We start from the raw sequence: 18,155 nt of genomic DNA, 5'->3' as shown, positions 1-18,155 counted from the left end.
TCTACCAAAAATGCCCCTTCTAACTATCCCCTAAAATCAGGATGCATAGACTTAAACAAAATAACTCAACCACTGTTCAAAACGCTTTAAAAAAAACTCCACATACCACTCCTGAACGCGCTCTTGAGCCCAACCCACTCTGGGGTTACCTAGGCAACCAAACGTTACTATGGAGACATGCACACTCAAGCCACAGGTTTGACTGAGGGGACGATAACTTTACAGGAACAGTTATAAAAGTAGTAACGTAGCTATCACGAAGGATGACTTTTGATACGATATTTTACAGTTACAGTTGTTGTAGAGTACATAGTTGAACTTTGGCGATTGCTGTGTATTTTAGTTTGTGACAACGTAACGGCTGCCGGAGAGGTCAGTAAATTAACCTGGCGTAAGTTGCCAAACGTTTGCTAGCTAGCTAGCTGGCTAATGGTAGATTGTTTTGAGCTAACGGTAGTCTCCAGCCAAGAGCTACTATATACGTGTCCTCTAACGTTACTTTACAAAAAATACAGAGAAAAGGAAAAGAAGGAAAAACAAACGCAATAAAGTTAAGTATTTTTAACAGCAAAGAACAGGACTGTGAGGTTTAAATGTTAAAGTTTAAATCAGGAATTATTGTCTAAGTATGCCACTGCATTTCAGTCCATCTTGTGTGTTTGTCTCTGTGTGCACATAAGCTGCTGCATTAACCACAGAGTAAGAAGGAAGCTTTGAAAGACATGGATGAAGAATACTCCAAGACCATTCGACAGGTAAAGCTGGGTCATTGATTTCAAGTTGTGATATTTTTCCTTCTGTCTCTGTGGGTTGTGCATATACATTATCCCACTAAATAACCACCTTTCACTTTTTGACTTCCCCCTTTTTCTCCTTCATTGTCATGGAAGCGGTTTACTCGCTGTCTTGTTCCCTGTGGTATAACCGAGGAAATGTGGACAGAGGAGGATGAGAGGGCTGTGGATCAATTTATTATGGACACATCTATCAGCACCATGGCAGTCTATGTGGACACCCATGCCAAGCTGCAGGTGGACCACTCCATGCCCTCACGGGTAAGGCGCACTGTCCTCCCCACTTTCAGTTCTTTGTACATTTGAATTAGATAGTATAATATACAGGCACTTGCACAGTCCTGTCAGAGAGAGATGTTTGAATGCCTTTGTTCACATTCCTAAAGAGCATTAACTTTGTCTGAAAAGGTTGGAGCGCTCGCTTCTCCATCTTTACAGTATGTTTCATTTCTTAAATTCAACTCCCTCCCTGTATTTTTCATTTCTTATCACCACCAAGCTGACAACATTTTTTTTTTCTAATGGGAACAGGTGGTAGAGCAGCTGTTCTATTTTTGCCGCATGCCAGGAGCCATAATCACTGTAGAGACGTTTGAGGAGGTCATACAGTTTGGCACAATGCGGAGCGACCCCGCCAAGACACTGCTTTATGAAATGACCTGTTTGTATGCTCCCCGACTCGCCATCAGCACCTTCAAGGATAGGAGCATCAAGGACACCCATACCTACAACATGCACTGCTATCTTGCCAGCCTTACAGGTGGGTATCTCAGACGGAAAGAGCGAGAGACAGTTTAATGTTAAACAGCAACACACAAGGCAGTACTTATAAAAATCGCCTTGACTCCTGTAAAGGCATTATCTTTGCCCCATCACTATGGTATAACATTGAAACTCTTTAAGGGTCTCCTCCATACAATATGTCATTAAAGAGCAATCTACACTGGCAGTGTTTGTGAAGCACCTCTGAAGCATGTTTAATATCCCTCATGTAGAACAAAAATGGTTCTTTTTATACAAATTGTTACTTGATGCCAGGGGTTGTGCCAGTATCGAGAGGTTTGGATAGATCTTCAGTAATCTAGCTTTGCTAAAATGGATCCTGTGAAGAATTTCGAACTGAATGAGGCTAAGCCTCACACAAGGGGAGGATAAATTTATTGCTTTCACTGCATCATCCCACCATTCATCTGACAATGTGATACCTAATTCGGCCTCCCAGCCTGATTTATTCTTATACAGAGCAGGGGGAGTCACTGTTGATAAAAGGTTGTATATGAACGAAATGTGGCCTCTTGACAGTTCAGTACCTGCAAATAAATGGTCAATACCAGAGGCCACTGGAGCTTGTTGGAATGCTAAGGTGTTGAGTTTAGCAAGTTTAGTTTTAGCAAGTTCAGCCAAAGTACTACCTAATTTGTAGCCAGATTTTCAAAGTGGTAGTAACTATGGGGTTAGGGGATAGCTGTCCAGGTTTAAATGCAAGGCTGCTACAGATGGGGGCTTTTAAGGATGAAGAATGACAGCATGTTTGTTTCTGCTGTTAAGTTGGACATTTGAACATGGGGGTCTATGGGGATTGACTGGCTTCTGGAGTCAGTCTCAAGTGGCCATTCAAAGAACTGCAGTTTTTGGCAATTCCATGTTGGCTTCATTTTTCAGCCCCCAGAGGTTGCTGATTGATTTTTCCCCTGGTCATCCACACCCCACCCGCAGTGGCCCTATGTCTCCCCAGGGGGGCCTGCCCCACAGTTTTAGAATCACTGCTCTATGCCAATCCAAAGGAAGGTTTGTGTTTCAATACACGCACCCCTTCGTTTGTAAATACTGACTCTTCACACCATTGAAGAGCATTTCTTTAAGAGCTATTGTCGCACAAATCTCCTGCTTTCTATATTTTGTGAACTTGATCTACAATGGTTGGTGGAGGCCCAGAGTTTCACTCTCTGAGCTTTCTGGTTTGACGATAAGCATATATAGCTATGCTTCAGTGGGCTGCAGAAATAAATGAGTCAGAGAATATAAACAACCTCAAAACAAAGTATAGTTGCAACTAGACTACTTTTGTCAATTGAACAGAGCAATAGATTTGGTATTTTCAGATTCCAATTCATAGTGTTCCCTGGTTTCTGTTGACAGGTACCGAACAAAAAACTGTACATCCACAGAAGGGAAACTAGGTGTTTCCCAGATGATAAGATAAAAGATAAGATATTCTGGATAGAAATCCTGTTTTTTTTTTTGTAATTCAACAGCTCAGTTATTAGCCATTTAATCAAAAGCAATCTAAAGATTGTTCATTCTGAACATGGCATATTTCTGATGTAGCTCAACAATTTTGTTCACCAAGAGTGAAGCTCCTCTGTGACCGTAAATAGTAGGTTGACATCCTATGTATATAAATGGAGGGCAAAGGTATTTTTTATAGGCCCTGGTATACAGGTTGCCCTCTATGTCAGGATGGCGCAGTAGAGGTCATGAAAAGTAGACACATGTCAAATTTGAGTCAGTTGATGCATTTTGCATAGGATTGCCAATATTACCATACCACATGCACAAGTTCTGTTGTTCAATATTATAGTTATATGTTAATATAATTTTTATTTTTGAACAGAGCATGTGTATAAGAAGGAGGGCAAAACAGTTCTATACATTCCAATAGAAGGCTCACAGTGCAACCCTAAGGAGGCCAGCAAGGACAAGAAGCTGGTACAGAGAATGGAAAGTAAGTCCCGGGAGCTCTGTATATGTGGATGTATGGATGGGTGGGATGCCATTCTCTTTCCATCCATCTCTGTGCGGTCTGTGTGTAAGAGGTCACAGAGTTTTGGTCTGTGAGTTTCTCTTCTAAAACAGCTTTGAAACTTGAGCATTGGCTCTCTATCTCAGACTCTTTTGAGAATTTGAGAGCTTGAGAGTTTTTTGTATTCTACTCTTAGTCCAGCCATCTTCTTTTTTTCTGCCCTAACTCCATTCTCTCCTCAAATCCATGCTTTTATTCAAACATTTTCTTCATACGAAGTTGTTTTCACATCATTCCAACCTCTGCTTTTACAAGTATGTGCTTCCTCCTTTCTTCTGTTTTTTTCTCATTCTGACTCTTTGTCTTTTCTTCTTCAAAGATATTTTTTGGGCATTTTAGCCTTTAATTGACAGGACAGACAAGTGTGAGGGGGGGAGAGAGAGGGGGAGTGACATGCAGGAAATGGTCACAGGCTGGAGTTGAACCCGGGCCCCTGCGGCAACAGCCTTGTACATGGGGTGCCTGCTCTATCCACTAAGCCACCGACGCCCCGACTCTTTGTCCTTTCTTTACATCTTTATTTCTCCCTACCTCTATCTCCCTTGTCTTCCGCTCACTTGTTCTTCCTATGTTTAGGTGTTATGATCTTCTGGACGGATCAGATTAAAGAGCTACTGAATGACCAAGAAATGAAGACTGGGGACAACTGTGGCCCACTGGTGGAGATAGCCTTCTGGCAGACTCGCTCTGACAAGCTGCTGAACATCAGCAAGCAGCTGCAAAAGCCAGGGGTCAGGAACACCCAGAAAATCCTGGAGCTCTCTAAGTCTCGCTACTTACAGCGCTTCTGCAAACTGGCTGAAGAAATACAGGTACTACAAGTCTCGAGTCTATAATCATCTCTTGATCAGTTCCTTTTTACTTATGGACTGGAATGCTGCTCACCATGACTGAAGGATAATAATAATCATCATCATCATCTTCGTTCTTATTATCATCTTTTTTGTGTATGTTTGTTGCCCAGTATTGCTCTCTGCAGGCTCAGTCAAACCTGACCTTCCTGTCCATACTGAAGGAGCCTTGTGAAGAGCTTGCCAGGCTCAAGCCTAGCCAAGTAGCTCCGAAGCTAGAACACATTGTCAGTCTCATTCGCATCATCTGGAACAACTCCCCCCACTACAACACCAGTGACAGGATTACTGGTCTCTTCCGCAAGGTACCTGCATTTAACTGCATCTGAGTAATCAGGAGTAGCGCACTAACACCAGGTTTCTTTTATCAACCTTCTTGCTCTGTTCCTCTGTCATCACTCTCACTCATATGCACCATTTGAACATACTGCACACAAACAGACACATGCTCAATTCACCCTTCATATTTCTAACAGTTATTTTGTAGGCAATTAATAGATGTGAGGTTCTTTACACAAGCAATCATATTCCACAGACTATTCAGTGAGCAACATTAAAAGATAACCTTCTGCTGTCAAAATGCCCTTTCAGTTGTAGATCAGAATACGTTTTTTGTCAATAGTATTAAAGGCAGTCTGATATCTGCCTCCTCCACATCAAAATACAAACGTAAATTGTCTGGTTGTTTCCAAGAAAGAGGTAAGACAAGACATGAAGTTAGGAAAGAAGGGTTTTTAGCAGACATGTTTTTTGCAGGCAACTCAATCAATCCATTGTTTATTCAGGGGAAATTGACTGAGCATTAAGCTCTTTTACTTTTTACGCCCTGAGTTCACGTTCAGTGGGCTGGAAAGATACAAATATATTATAGCAACTGACTCTTTCAATCTGGGGTTTGAGCTTGTGAATGTAATTAGCCAGCCTGGTAAAGATGTATTTGCTGGCTGCTAAAAAGACATTAGTAAACTCACAATAAATATAATAAATGTGGATATGAGGGTCTGAACCTCGGTCTCACCAGACTTTTTGTGTCAAGTATTTGTTTTCTGCTGTGTTGCAGATGAGTAATGAGATTGTCCGCCTGTGCTACCAAAGCATCTCCCTGGACACGATCTTTAAGGGTTACGTGATCTCTAGCAAGCAGAACCTCACTGACTGTATCCAGTGCTGCCTGGCCTGGAAGGAGATTTACCAGGACATCTCACAGATTCACCTTAGGTAGGAGAAATCTCATTTGTGTGGGGACTCGAGCACACTGTCAACTGGTTACCCGTGGGGACTTTAGAAATCTTAATTCTTAAATGATCAAAAGTAAATGTGTTTGATTTCAAATATTGTAAATCACTATGTTATATGGGTTTAGGATGAAACTGAATTGACATTTAGTTAAGGCAAAGTTGTGAAGTAGGGCAAAATGTCATTGTTGTGTCAATGCAGAAATAAATAGGCTCTTAAGGAGCATTGTCAAACAGAAAGGCTTTGATTTGAGTTTAGGGCAGAGATCATGGCCTTTTTTGGAAGTTTGTTTTAGACACATGGTGCTTATATTTATAGGCAGATTTAAATGCTTCATCTTAGAGCAAGCAAACCTAGACAACCAACAACAGATAGATTTGGAGAGTTTTTTAATACTTTACAATGAGTGACTTGTAGACCCATTTCCAAAATACTGAGGTACTCATCTGACTCCTCATTTCTGTTTCCTACTCTCTGACCCCTCCCTTCTTTCTGTTTCCCCTTTTTCTCTCTGTTCTTCCCCCTCCTTTTTTACATCAGATATTCTTCAAAAGGCTGGGTCCTGGACCAAACCAAAATTTTTGCGGTGGTTGATGTTTTCATTCAGAAGTTCAGAGAGCTCCTTGAGGTGAATTTTTCTACACTCACACATGCAGAGACATTAGCACATGTAATTCTCATGCTGTTGAAATGCTGTAGACAGAACAATACTAAAAGAATGGCACAGAGGTGATTAGAGTGAGGCTGCATCGCCACGTGTATCACATTAGAACCACAAAGCCAAATTATATGTGATATGTGTTGTTCTCGTTGTGATTTAAACAAATCTGAGTCAAATACAGAATAGAGTTTTGCCTTTGGTAACTTTCCTTTTATTTGTCATTTTGTCTCCACTATGTATTCATGTATTTTATATCTTCCTTCTATCCCAGCTAATACTGAACAAGCCTGGTTGTGGATAAGTCTGTGATAAATCAATGGGATATGAACTCCTTTATACTTAGTCTTCAAACTGTACAATAATTTCCCAAAGTATTTTTTTAAATGTCTTGATACAGTGTGTTCTGTTTGGAATATTATTTTTTCTTGCTTTCTCTCAGGTATGTGACTGCCAGCATCAGTTTGCCCGTTGGGAGGATGGTCAACAGAGTGCCCTGCCAATCTTCAGCGGTTGCCAGGGACCAGAGTTCACCCGCTCCCTTCTGAAGATAGAGGACAGCTTCCACTATGGCCTTCAGAACCTGCACTCTGTTAGCGAGGGCATCTTTGATGTTGAGAGCACCACATGGTGCAATGAATTCAACAAGTAGGTCTACTTATTTTGAACACATTCAAACTAAGACTAAATGTAATAGTGTGGAGTACAAGCTGCATACGCAAGCAAAATTTCTGAGCGCAAATACAAATAAGCATGACCAGCATATGTTTGTGTAAAAACAGGTGCAGCCAGGCAAAGATGGGTGCAAGGTGGAATAGAGGCTGAATACATTAATAATAGAAGGACCACAGAATCAGCAGGTGGACTAGCTTCCTTAATGACCAGTCACGTGAGCTCCTTTTATCCCCTTTAGAAGCAGCAGCAGGTGAAACAGAGGCTGAGATCTCTAAGAGAGAGAAAAAAAGCTCTGCTTTATAAACCACCTGACCTTTACTTACAAAATCCCAGATGCTAATGTACATCATCCCAAATTTGCTGTCAGTGGTAGAAGGAGCAGGTGGCTAAAGTATTGTTGCTCCAGCTGCTGAGGGATCTGCCAGTTGTAGTTGTGCAAACAATTGATAAAGGCTGATTACTACATTCAAACTGCAGTTCTTCTATTCCTCTGCATAGCTGAAAAAAAACCCTTTTCTGTCATTTGTGTCCAGTGAATGTTAGCAAGTGTACTTGCAAAAAATCAGTCTAGCAAAATACATATTTCCCAAGTCCTTATGTCTTTAAACAAATAAATACAAATTAGGGATTGGTAAATGTGCTAGTTTTTAGAAAAAAATGCTCAGAGGAGTCATTATTAAATCCCAGAGTCTCATCACAAGGTTTGAATAATTAATAAATGTCTCCACGCTGTGCCATTTGTATGTAAAGTATGTCAGATTTTGAGGAAGTGTGAGTGTGATCCTCTGTCAACAAGTTGGTCCTGAGCAGAAAGAAACAAAACAATACTGTGCAATAATGTGAATGAGTCTTTCTTAGCCATGTTAAGGAATTGTAAATGGACACAAATTTTTTGCCAAAATGAGCACCAAAATGTCACTGTGCCGAATAATCAGCCTCAGCTGTGCCTCTCCTCCCACCTCCACACAGACATGTTATGTTTACCAAACTAATAATATAATGTGCTTTTGTTGTATTTATCAGCTGGTCATCATGTCATCATGCCTTTGTGTTTTAATGTGTAGTTATGTTCTTTTGTGTGTGTGTGCGTGTGTGTGTGTGTGTGTGTGTGTGTGTGTGTGTGTGTGTGTATGCAGGTTTCAAGCTTTGATAAAGGACCTGGAAATGATGATGCAGAATCTGATCAGATCAGTGTTTAAGACCGTGAGGACAGTGCAGGAAGGATTTCGGCTTTTGCATATTTTTATGCCAATGTCTACCCGTGAGGTGTCTCTCTCACAAACACACACACACACACACACACACACACACACACTTAAGTCCTGAGTAAGTTTTTACACCATTTATTAGACATGCATTTCTGAATTAAAGAATTCCCTCAATCTTCTGTGTATTAAACCGTCACATTTCTTGTAGGTTCATTTTTGGATGCCTGTAGTCTCTGCAGTTTGTTATGGCTAACCCACACCACAGTAAATTGTCCTTTGCTGAGGTCATAGAGAACTGCCCCTTCTATAACTTTAATTCACTCAGAGCAAAAGACTTCCAAATACGAGGCTTGGTTTATAGTATATCTTTTTTTATGTTGTGTTTAGAGCTCTTTGATAAACCATTCTCAAACACAATTTGTGTACTCATTCACTTTCATCCAATCTTGTCCATCCCAGGCCATTAGGCGCACCACAGACGAGAAGGCGGAAGACGTATACAACATCTTTAACAAGGAGCTCAAAATGGTCAACAAGGAGCTGAACCAGAGGACATGGTCTTATCCTGACCAAATGCCCCGGTTAGCAGGCCATGCCCACTGGGCAAGGGCCCTCAGAGATAGTATAAAGAGTCCCATGGAGGTGAGTCCATTAGACTACATAGTAATCTATTCCTTTTAGTCCTTGTACACACCAGTTACTTCATACCATCACATGAGCAGCATGCTAAGTTAAGTGTAGTTTGAATTCTGGTCCTGTTTTGGTTGAATTTTAATCATATGTTGACTGTAAGCAGTACTCATGATCTTAACTGAACCCTTGATTTGTCCTGTTTCCTTCCCCTCCAGTTGCTTCAGAAGGCCTACTTCATGTCCGAGTCATACAGCCGCAAGCAGGTCTTTCTCACCTATGACCAGACAGTTCAGGCTTTGGACGAGATGGTGAGGAGGAACTATAGCGAGTGGACCCAGAGCCTGGAGGGACAGTACCACAAGAGACTGGAGCAGCCACTCATGGTGCGCTGCAAGGACAAGACTGGCAAGCTTTACATCAACTTTGACAAGTGGGTGACAAAAACAGGACTTACACACAAGAGTCTCAATACTTTGTGTGTTAACTCTCACCATCAGCTCCACACAAATGTAGACACAAATGCATGGGTACACATACATGACATGTACATGCTCTCATTATTTGTTTATGTGTATGTGTTTTCTTTTCCAGCAACCTGTTGAATCTGTTCTCTGAGATCTACTACTGGGATCAACTAAAGTTTGAGATCCCACAGAGTGTGTGTGACATTTACCAGGACAGGGAGGACCTCAGAGTCCTGAGAGAGAGAGTACGGCAGCTGATCAGGGACTATAACAGGTTTGACATGTACAAAGGGAAGATGAGAACAAACATGCATTTAATATCACACATTCTCAACAGTGTTCTAGCTGTTAGACGATTTGCTCACCGCAATAGTACTCAACCAGTAAACAAAACATAATTGTTTACTTACCTCTCATCTGTGTGTGTGTGTATGTTTATCAGAGTCATTGGAATGCTATCTCCTGAGGAGTTTGGTCTGTTTCGGGAGCAAATTCGAATCATAGACAAGAAGATTGAGCCAGGGCTTACCAAGCTCCTGTGGTCTTCGAAAGAACCTTCTACTGTCTTCGTCTGTGACTGTCTCCTGCATGTTGAAAAGGTTGTAACACACAGTTCACTCCTTACTTGTATGGGCACGTGCAGTATTATTGTTATTCTATTCACTTTTTTTCTCTGTCTTTTGAGTGTCAGACTGGCAGCAGTGGTGACCTATAGGTTAGAAAAGTGGGTGAATAGACAGTTGTGTGGATACGGTCTCTTGACTGGCATAAAATATTTGTTTGGCAAAAGTTGTTTCCAGTTTACTTGGGAGCATGGACACATTTGTGACAGATCTTATTTCATCAAGCAGCTTGTTCCAGAGAAAAAGACAAAAGTAACTAAAAGTAACTTCAACAGACCTGGGGTCTCATTTATAACCACTGCATAAACAAACGAGGCCTGAAAGCAGGGTATGCCACTTCCCATGCAAAAGATTGACTGAGTATTTGGAAACCTGTAGGGAAACTCTGAATAATGCATATGAACATTTCAGAGACGGGAAATTGGTGACGCAGATGGTGAGGTGGTGAATTGAAGCCAAATTGTAAAAATTAAATGTGAGAGGAATCATCATTTCACCTCATATTACACGTTAATAAGAGCCTCTTTATCATAAATATTTAATCCAGAAGTTTAATTTGTGCTAGCGAGCCATGGCTTCTCCATAAATGCCTATAAAAGGTAACAATTATAAGTTAACTCAAATCCCACACATACTAACCGTGGTAAGCCTTGGCTGTTGCCATGATTCACTGTAATGAACCATTGATCAGCAGGCTCATCAACACTCTTCTCTTCTTTTCTCTTCTCTTCTCTTCACGTCTCATCTCTCGTCTCGTCTGGTCTCGTCTGGTCTCGTCTGGTCTCGTCTCTTCATTACGCTCCAGGTCCAGTCAATAGTTGATGGATACAAAGTTGCCAATCAATCCATCTCCAACCTCTGTTCCCAAATCAGTCAAACATTGCTGGTTAGGCTGGATGGAAAGACTATGTACAGGTAACAACAGAAATGTGATTACTACCTCATTGCATGGGATGCCCAATACACTAAATACACAAAATAGATGATAGTGTGCAGATATTATTGGCTATGTTTTAAGTCTCTTCTTATTGTAGGTGTGTATTTGAAAGTCATATTCATTGAGTACAGTAAACAGTGACTAAAATAGTTTTTTGATTTATTTAACTTGATTCATTTCACTGTATAATGCTTATTTATTTGTTCATTCATTTATTCTTGATAATTGTCTAGAAAACCAACTGATATTTTAACAGACCAGTGTTACCACGCACTGACAGCTCACTGAGGAAGCATCTCCACTTTTTGACACTGTTTCAAGCAATTCACATAAGTTTCCGTTGTTAGTTGCATCTTGAGTGTTTCTCCTGTTGTAATTTTTCAGAAATCTGGAGTTTGAGAATGACCAGAAGGCTCACCTGCAGAGCCATCTCAAAATACTGCGCTCAGCACACAAGGAAATTGCTGATATCATGACCCGCACCCACAACACCTTCTCTCATGATGGATCTGAGGTATGTGCTTTGTTTTTCATTCAATATTGATAGCATTTTGTCAGAAATAATCCTGCACTTTTGCACGTTTATTAGTTTATTATTTTCTGTTTTCTTCATGTAGTATACTTAAAGTATGCTAGGTTTAGGCAGAAGCGTAGAGGTTAGAAAAGTAAGATTTTTCACTTGCAGCTGTTATGTGGTCAGTAGTTTTGCTCTTTTTCTGAAAATGAATTTTAAAGCAGTACTGCCATGTCATGTATGTACTTTTTACCATGGTGTTTAAGGTCCAGGAGCACTGGGTGACCTACACAGAAAAGGTGGACCACATTGTAGAGAAAGCTCTTAGGATCAACATCAAGAGCTCCATGGAGAAGCTATCCAGGGCAATCAACGGAGACAGCAAAACATCGCCCAATCCTTTGTTCAAAGTCCTGGTAACTCTGCGCCAAGCAACTCCCCAAACCACACCAAAGGTACCATCAAACCCTCTTAATCCCACTGGGCCATGTGATAATGAGTATAGAGAATGGCCACATATGTTAAGACATGCCCCCATATGTTGACCTGCATGGAAGGCAAACTTGTATGGTATGTTCTCACTGGTGTGCAGTAGGAAATATAAAATAGTCTTAATCTTACTCAGACATACACACACAATTGTCCATACTCTCACTGTGCTGCTAGTTTAAGTACTGCGCCCACTCCTTAGTCAAACTGAGATTCCCATGCAGACAGGACAACACCCATACTGTAAGACCTGCAGTGTAGCATCACTTGAACAGCATGGTGGGGACCCGGCCTCGCCCTCCTCTGGTCTGCCACCCAGTCATGCAATTAGGGCTCACAGCTCAGGGTCGGTTTCAGTTTATTTGGATTAACATACACAGGCAGAAAGGATTAAACCAAAGGGATGTGGATTATTATTCATTATTCATCACCGTCTTAACAAAAGACAGTGATGCCAGCATGCCAGCTTTCTTGCATTTGTGTGTCCTTCCTCCTCCTCTTTCTTTCTTTCTTTCTTTCTTTCTTTCCTTCCTTCTTTTCTTTTTGGGGCACATTTGCTTTAACACTCACTCATACACAGGTATGTAAATTGCTCTGACAGCAGTTCAGTGGAATTCATCATTTATTAGCTGGCAATTTCATATCTTGGGTAAAAGTGACTTACTGTGTGTGTGTGTGTCTGTGTGTCTGTGTCTGTGTGTCTGTGTGTCTGTCTCTGTTTTGACAGCTGGAATTCTCCCCGACACTCAGAAAGCTCGCTCAGATCGTGAACATTCTGCCTCAGCTCATCAACACCATCTCAGAATTTAAACGACTACCTGAAGTTCTCTCCTGCAAACAGTCCCAGGGGAATCCCATACACATCAACATAGGTTGGAAATATATTTTAAAAAATGTTCGTGCAAGTTTTTTTTCTATCAGGGAATCTACATTTTCCAAGAAAAAGTACCAGTGTGTAGATCTTATCTGGGGTTTTTTTTCTGTGTGTTGAGCAAATGTAGACCTGATGTATAAATTAAATCCTCGCAACTTATGGTAGCACTGACAGTGATTACAGGCAGTTGTATATTCTACTCTTGTCCCAACTGTCACTTTGGTCCCTTTGATCTCTCAGAGCAAGATGAGGAGATAAGAAAAATTCAGGCTGCAGTGGCCACAGGGATGACAGCCAATGCCAACCAACTGCTGGCCTATCTGAAGACGTGGGACAAATACAGGGATATCTGGGAGAACAACCAAGACTCTTTTATACAACGTTACCAGAGACTAAACCCACCAGTCACTACTTTTGATGCAGATATACACAGGTACTGTGCAACTTGGCAGTCTCTATGAACCTTTGGTACTGCTTGGAGCAGTGGAGTACAGTGTGAGTGGCATAAATTAAAGGGTATCTTTGGTATTTTTCTATCAGACTCCACTTATATCATTATAAAATACACTTCATTCAAAGTTGACAGAAACAAAATAAAACTCAAATTAACCATCTTAGTTCATCTTTCCACTGTTTCAACAATCACGAGCTCTGTCTTGGACAAACTAACAACTTTTAAAAGTCAATTTGCAGAGCAGATTGTCATCTTGTAGTTCCTGATTTCCCAAGAAAACATTTGATTCATTTTGTCATTTGTCATTCTTTAGAAGTTGTTGTTAAACATACTGAAGCGTGCCTTTCTTCTACATTTCTGTTTCATATCTATTCTCTGGTTCACCCACAGGTACACAGAAAAGGCCTACAGTGTTCAACAGGAAGAGACTGTGGTGAACATCTGGTTTGTCTCACTGGACTGTTCACCACTCAAGTTTTCCTTGACGCAGCTCTGCAGTGAGTGGCAAACCAAATTCACTCAGCTGCTCAGCCACATGGCTAGCACCCGCCTAAAAGACCTTCTTGCCTCCATGCATGACAATGCCAACAGGTGGGGAGTCAAGTGAAAGGACTTGATTTTGTGGGGCATTTAATGTGTTTATAATAGATGATTGACATAGAGGGAGAGAGAGCTAACAAAGGTCCTTGGCCAGAGTGAGAGTATACGACAATGGATGTGTCTGTGCGCAGTGTATTTATGTTGTTTTGGGCAACCTACTGTATTTAGTTTATAGCTTTTGTAAAAATATTACTAAAAAAAATTAGGTGTTTACTGTTTAGGACAATTTTTCCACACAGTGTACACAATAGTTAGAGCACCTGTTTTTTTCCCCTGAGATGAATTGAGGTGAAAAACACTGAGTATTGAGTTAACCTATCCTTATCATTTTAGTCATTGAGGGTAGATGAAGATGAAGGGAAAAATTGATGTGAGAATAAAGGGAGCAGATTTTGATTCAGTAAATATAAAAAATATGCAGTGTGCTAAAGGTGGTGTGACTTTAAGTTGTGTTTGTTTGCATGTGTGTGTTTAGGCTTAGACAACCTCCCCAAACACTGGCAGAGCTTGGTGAGAGCCTGAAGCTTTTGAAGACTCTCCAGGGCGATTTGGCCAAGACAGAAGCTCAGATTCCTCTCATTCATGAACAGTTTGCTATCCTGGGCAAATATGAAGTCTCAGTAGAACAGGCCGTAAGCACCTCACTCATTAATAAACAAATATATACACAGATATGGTGAACTTGATGCAGGACTTGAAAGATAAAAACACACATAATGTGACTTTAACATTTTAATTGCACCCCTGCAATGCCTCTTAAGTTTTCTCTCCCAGATATTCAGTTTGTAAGAGATGGTGCCTGCTATTTCTGGTGTAACGTATTCATGGAAACCAAGCAAAATACCTGTCATATCTTGTGTTATAGGGTTTCCTCCCATCATTTTTTTAATTATACCATTTGGTTTACCCACAGGTGCAAGATATGCATGAGGTGCTGAATGGGGAGTGGGTGTCCTTCCAGCAGGTGTTAATTGACAGTGACATGATGCTGCAGAAGCATAAGGAGAAGTTTAAGAACAGCCTCATCCTCTCCTCTGAGGAGTTCAAGAAGAAGATCCAGACCACTCTAAATGAGTTCAACAGCACAGGTAATGCACATACTCTCTGTTTTTCTCTGTCTTTCACACACTCATGTACATTATTACCTTGTACACTCACATACACCTTCCTGTTTGCTTCTGTCCATGAGTCATGGAGCAGCTGCTCCCTTTCACAGAAAAATTGATCTCCCTGAGTAGAAGACACGTCATGACTAATATCCTGCCCCATTATTATCATCCCTCGCTCCCCTTCGCCTCCTCTCTGCCTTTCCCACTGCTTTTGGCTCCTCTTGTTTCCCTTTTGTTTTTACTACCATCTCTCCTTCCCCTCTCTCCCTTGCTTCCCCTGCCTCTCATTAGTGTGTTACAGGGTGGCTGATATGGATTAAACCTATTACTTGACATGTTATTTTACATAATAATTTACTTTATATTGTGACATTTATTGAAAATTGAGTCTACAGTAATGGTTTATACAATCAAAAAAGAGATATCAATTTACTTTTAATACAGTGAATTGAATACCAGATATATTCATCATTTTTTATATTTGCTTTGTATTTTTCCTTTACTGATTATAGGACAGAGTTGTCTGTAGGCCATGCATGGTCTGGATGATGATCATCTCGCCACAAATTAGTTGTTGCTCTTTGCTTTTGTGTTTGAACGTGTGTATGTCTATCTAATTGTATGCTTTTTCATGTGTTTTGTATCTCCCTACTTTTTTGCATGTGAATATCCAGGTCCATTTGACAGTGCACTGAGTACTGAGTTGGCCTTGAACCAAATAGTAGAGCATCGGAGCCAACTGGAGGCTCTGAAGCAGGAAGAGAAGACGATCATTAGCAGGCTGGGCTTCTTCAAAATAGAACAGCCCCCCTCCAAAAGCATCTGGACGCTGGAGAAGGTCTGATGCAGCACTAGGCTCATACTGTTGTCTTGCCATAAGCCTGTATAGACTCCAACATACTGAGCACTTAGCATTGGAATCATGGTTGATAAACTGTCTCAACATGTGTAAATAAAGCAGTATTTAAGCACTCTGGAGGCAGTTTTACAAATATTTGATACAGTGTGGTATAAGGCATTTGACAGGCATGACAGAGAGGGGTTGACATTAAACAAATGTGCATTAAACCCAGGTTTTGAGCTTTTGTTTGTGTCTGTATGTTTTGTATAGGACATAGACCACCTGCAGCAGGTGTGGGAGATCACACAGGAGTGGAATGCCAACTGGAACATCTGGAAGGTTGGTCAGTTTGCTACGCTGCGGACAGAGAGCATGGAGAGCACAGCACAGGACGTGTTCAAAAAACTCCACAAACTCCAGAGAGAACTAAAGGTCAGTTCTGTCAGAGTTCATTAAATAGCAGATTTTGTTGTCCTGCTAGAGTGTGACGTGTCACAGTTTAGCTATAATATATTACCTGTGTCAGTTTAGATCTTGTTTCATACATATAAGTTGTACATAAATGCCAGCAATCCATTTACTTGGTGCTGTACAATCTAGAAGCTATATGTTGTTCATGGTTTCAGTAAGAAATGAAAGAATGAAAGAAAGAATGCAGAAGGATACTGTGCTCATAATGGATACAAAAGTGGCAGACTCTTAGGGGACATAGTTAGGTATTTTTAGCTTCACACCCACAGTCTGCCGAAAATGCATTTTACAGTGACAGCTGGATATATGGCCTACTGGCAGGATGCAGAAAATTTGGTGCTAATATCACAAAATGCACAGCTCCCTTAAAATAAACCCCTCAGCTGCTCTCACAATTACACAGTAGTGAGGACCTGATCATCTGGTTGCAGGATAAGGAGTGGGACATAGTAGATTTCTCCAAGAACAAGATTGACCAGTTCAAGCGTATCATCCCTCTCATCGCTGATCTGAGGAACCCAGCCATGAGAGACAGGTATTGACTGAAACCAAAGATTCTACATGTATTTCCTTGTCATATAACACCTGTCATTTCAGCATATCTTTTATCTTTTTTTATTACAATGTGCAAGACATGGCAAATACAAGATTTCCTATCAAATAGTTTGACAGTAGTTAGTGCTTAAAGTCCTTATTTAGAAGACTGCTACCAGGTAGAATGAATAACCTGCACGCTTACTTTGTTTCACAGGGGAGTACTTTACAATTTTTACTAAAAGGATGGGTATTAAACATGGTGCTAAACCCTGTAGAACAAGTTTATTACTGTGGTTAGTTCAGTCAGCTCTCTCTGAAGTTTGTTCTAATGTCTTATATCCAAGGTCCTTCTCTCAGTCTTGTTTTCCCTCATCAATGTCAGTAGCTCCATTCCCAGAGGAGAGAGAAACCTTTGCTGCATTCTGTCCACCATCTGTGAAAGTGGTGCCACATTTGAATGCATACGCACTGCCTGAAAACTCTCTTTTGCAGAACCAGCATCCCATCTTGTGTTGGTGCCTTGTACCATCAAAGAACTAAATGAAAACCAAAAGGAAAAAAAGCAAAACACATTCTGTGTTCAACAAACTGGCTGTTGTGGTAGTTGGTGAGGGTGTTGGAAAGAAACATATTGAGAGAGATGGCAAGGTTTAAAAGGGGTGTATTCACTTTGTGGTTAATATCAAGTATAACTGTGTTGCCTCCATTGAATGAAAGCACTGTTGCTGTGATTGGAAAGGAAGACAACAGCTAGAGGGTGATAGTTGGCACAGATTCTGCTCCACCTCCTCCCTGTCTATTTCACCCTCCATTCCGCTCCTCTTATTGCCAGCTGTTGGTTATGTCAGTCAGTATGCTAATGATGCTCCTATACGAAGAGCTCAGAGTGGAGTGATACATCTGTCATGCCCAGATATCACTCTATTTATATGTAAGCATTCCACAAATATCCCACTTATACTTTTTTGGCATGATAAGCACAAACTAGACATTTGCTTGAGCACATTACTGATGCCAATGACATTTATATCCTTCAGTTAGCAGTAAGAAGGTTGGTTCTGCATTCCTGGATGCTGTCAAACCCGTACAAACAATGCATGAGGTTATAATGTGCATTAGCAGTGTCTAATACATTTATAAAATAACTGTAAAAAATCAAGTGTTACTACTATAAAAATTAAGCTTTAACTTTAGCAGCATATACTGTACCAGATGATAAATGTTGGAGTATTAGCATTTAGTGTGCATATGTTTTTATAATGGTTTATCACGTCTGTGTGCTAATGACTAATGGTCTAAAGTGAGGAGGTATCACATATTGTACAAATTCTAAAGCCGTTTAGGTTATATAAATTAAGTAGACTTGACTTGATCTAGGTATTAA

The 18,155-nt window shown here is 40.7% G+C and overlaps 1 protein-coding gene across 1 annotated transcript in view; it reads left to right on the top strand.

Annotated features, from left to right (window-relative positions):
- The first annotated feature begins 220 nt into the window (after positions 1-220).
- Positions 221-18,155, top strand: part of dnah2 (dynein, axonemal, heavy chain 2) — a 62,433-nt gene continuing 44,498 nt past the window's right edge. Inside the window, exons 1-26 of the mRNA XM_078164410.1 lie at positions 221-372; positions 681-755; positions 891-1,055; positions 1,326-1,554; positions 3,409-3,519; positions 4,174-4,409; positions 4,562-4,753; positions 5,509-5,666; positions 6,225-6,312; positions 6,785-6,990; positions 8,154-8,283; positions 8,685-8,867; positions 9,074-9,288; positions 9,450-9,596; positions 9,765-9,921; positions 10,751-10,860; positions 11,267-11,396; positions 11,663-11,851; positions 12,613-12,757; positions 13,000-13,192; positions 13,604-13,804; positions 14,289-14,445; positions 14,727-14,901; positions 15,597-15,760; positions 16,034-16,195; positions 16,666-16,769. Of these exons, the coding sequence (XP_078020536.1) occupies positions 723-755; positions 891-1,055; positions 1,326-1,554; positions 3,409-3,519; positions 4,174-4,409; positions 4,562-4,753; positions 5,509-5,666; positions 6,225-6,312; positions 6,785-6,990; positions 8,154-8,283; positions 8,685-8,867; positions 9,074-9,288; positions 9,450-9,596; positions 9,765-9,921; positions 10,751-10,860; positions 11,267-11,396; positions 11,663-11,851; positions 12,613-12,757; positions 13,000-13,192; positions 13,604-13,804; positions 14,289-14,445; positions 14,727-14,901; positions 15,597-15,760; positions 16,034-16,195; positions 16,666-16,769 (3,980 nt within the window). The 5' untranslated portion in view covers positions 221-372; positions 681-722. The remainder of the gene's footprint in view (positions 373-680; positions 756-890; positions 1,056-1,325; positions 1,555-3,408; positions 3,520-4,173; positions 4,410-4,561; positions 4,754-5,508; positions 5,667-6,224; positions 6,313-6,784; positions 6,991-8,153; positions 8,284-8,684; positions 8,868-9,073; positions 9,289-9,449; positions 9,597-9,764; positions 9,922-10,750; positions 10,861-11,266; positions 11,397-11,662; positions 11,852-12,612; positions 12,758-12,999; positions 13,193-13,603; positions 13,805-14,288; positions 14,446-14,726; positions 14,902-15,596; positions 15,761-16,033; positions 16,196-16,665; positions 16,770-18,155) is intronic.

The sequence above is a fragment of the Epinephelus lanceolatus genome, chromosome 22 (assembly GCF_041903045.1).
Source record: "Epinephelus lanceolatus isolate andai-2023 chromosome 22, ASM4190304v1, whole genome shotgun sequence".
NCBI lineage: Eukaryota > Metazoa > Chordata > Actinopteri > Perciformes > Serranidae > Epinephelus > Epinephelus lanceolatus.
The sequence above is the reverse complement of the archived record's forward strand: the minus strand, read 5'-3'. Positions and strand labels throughout refer to the sequence as shown.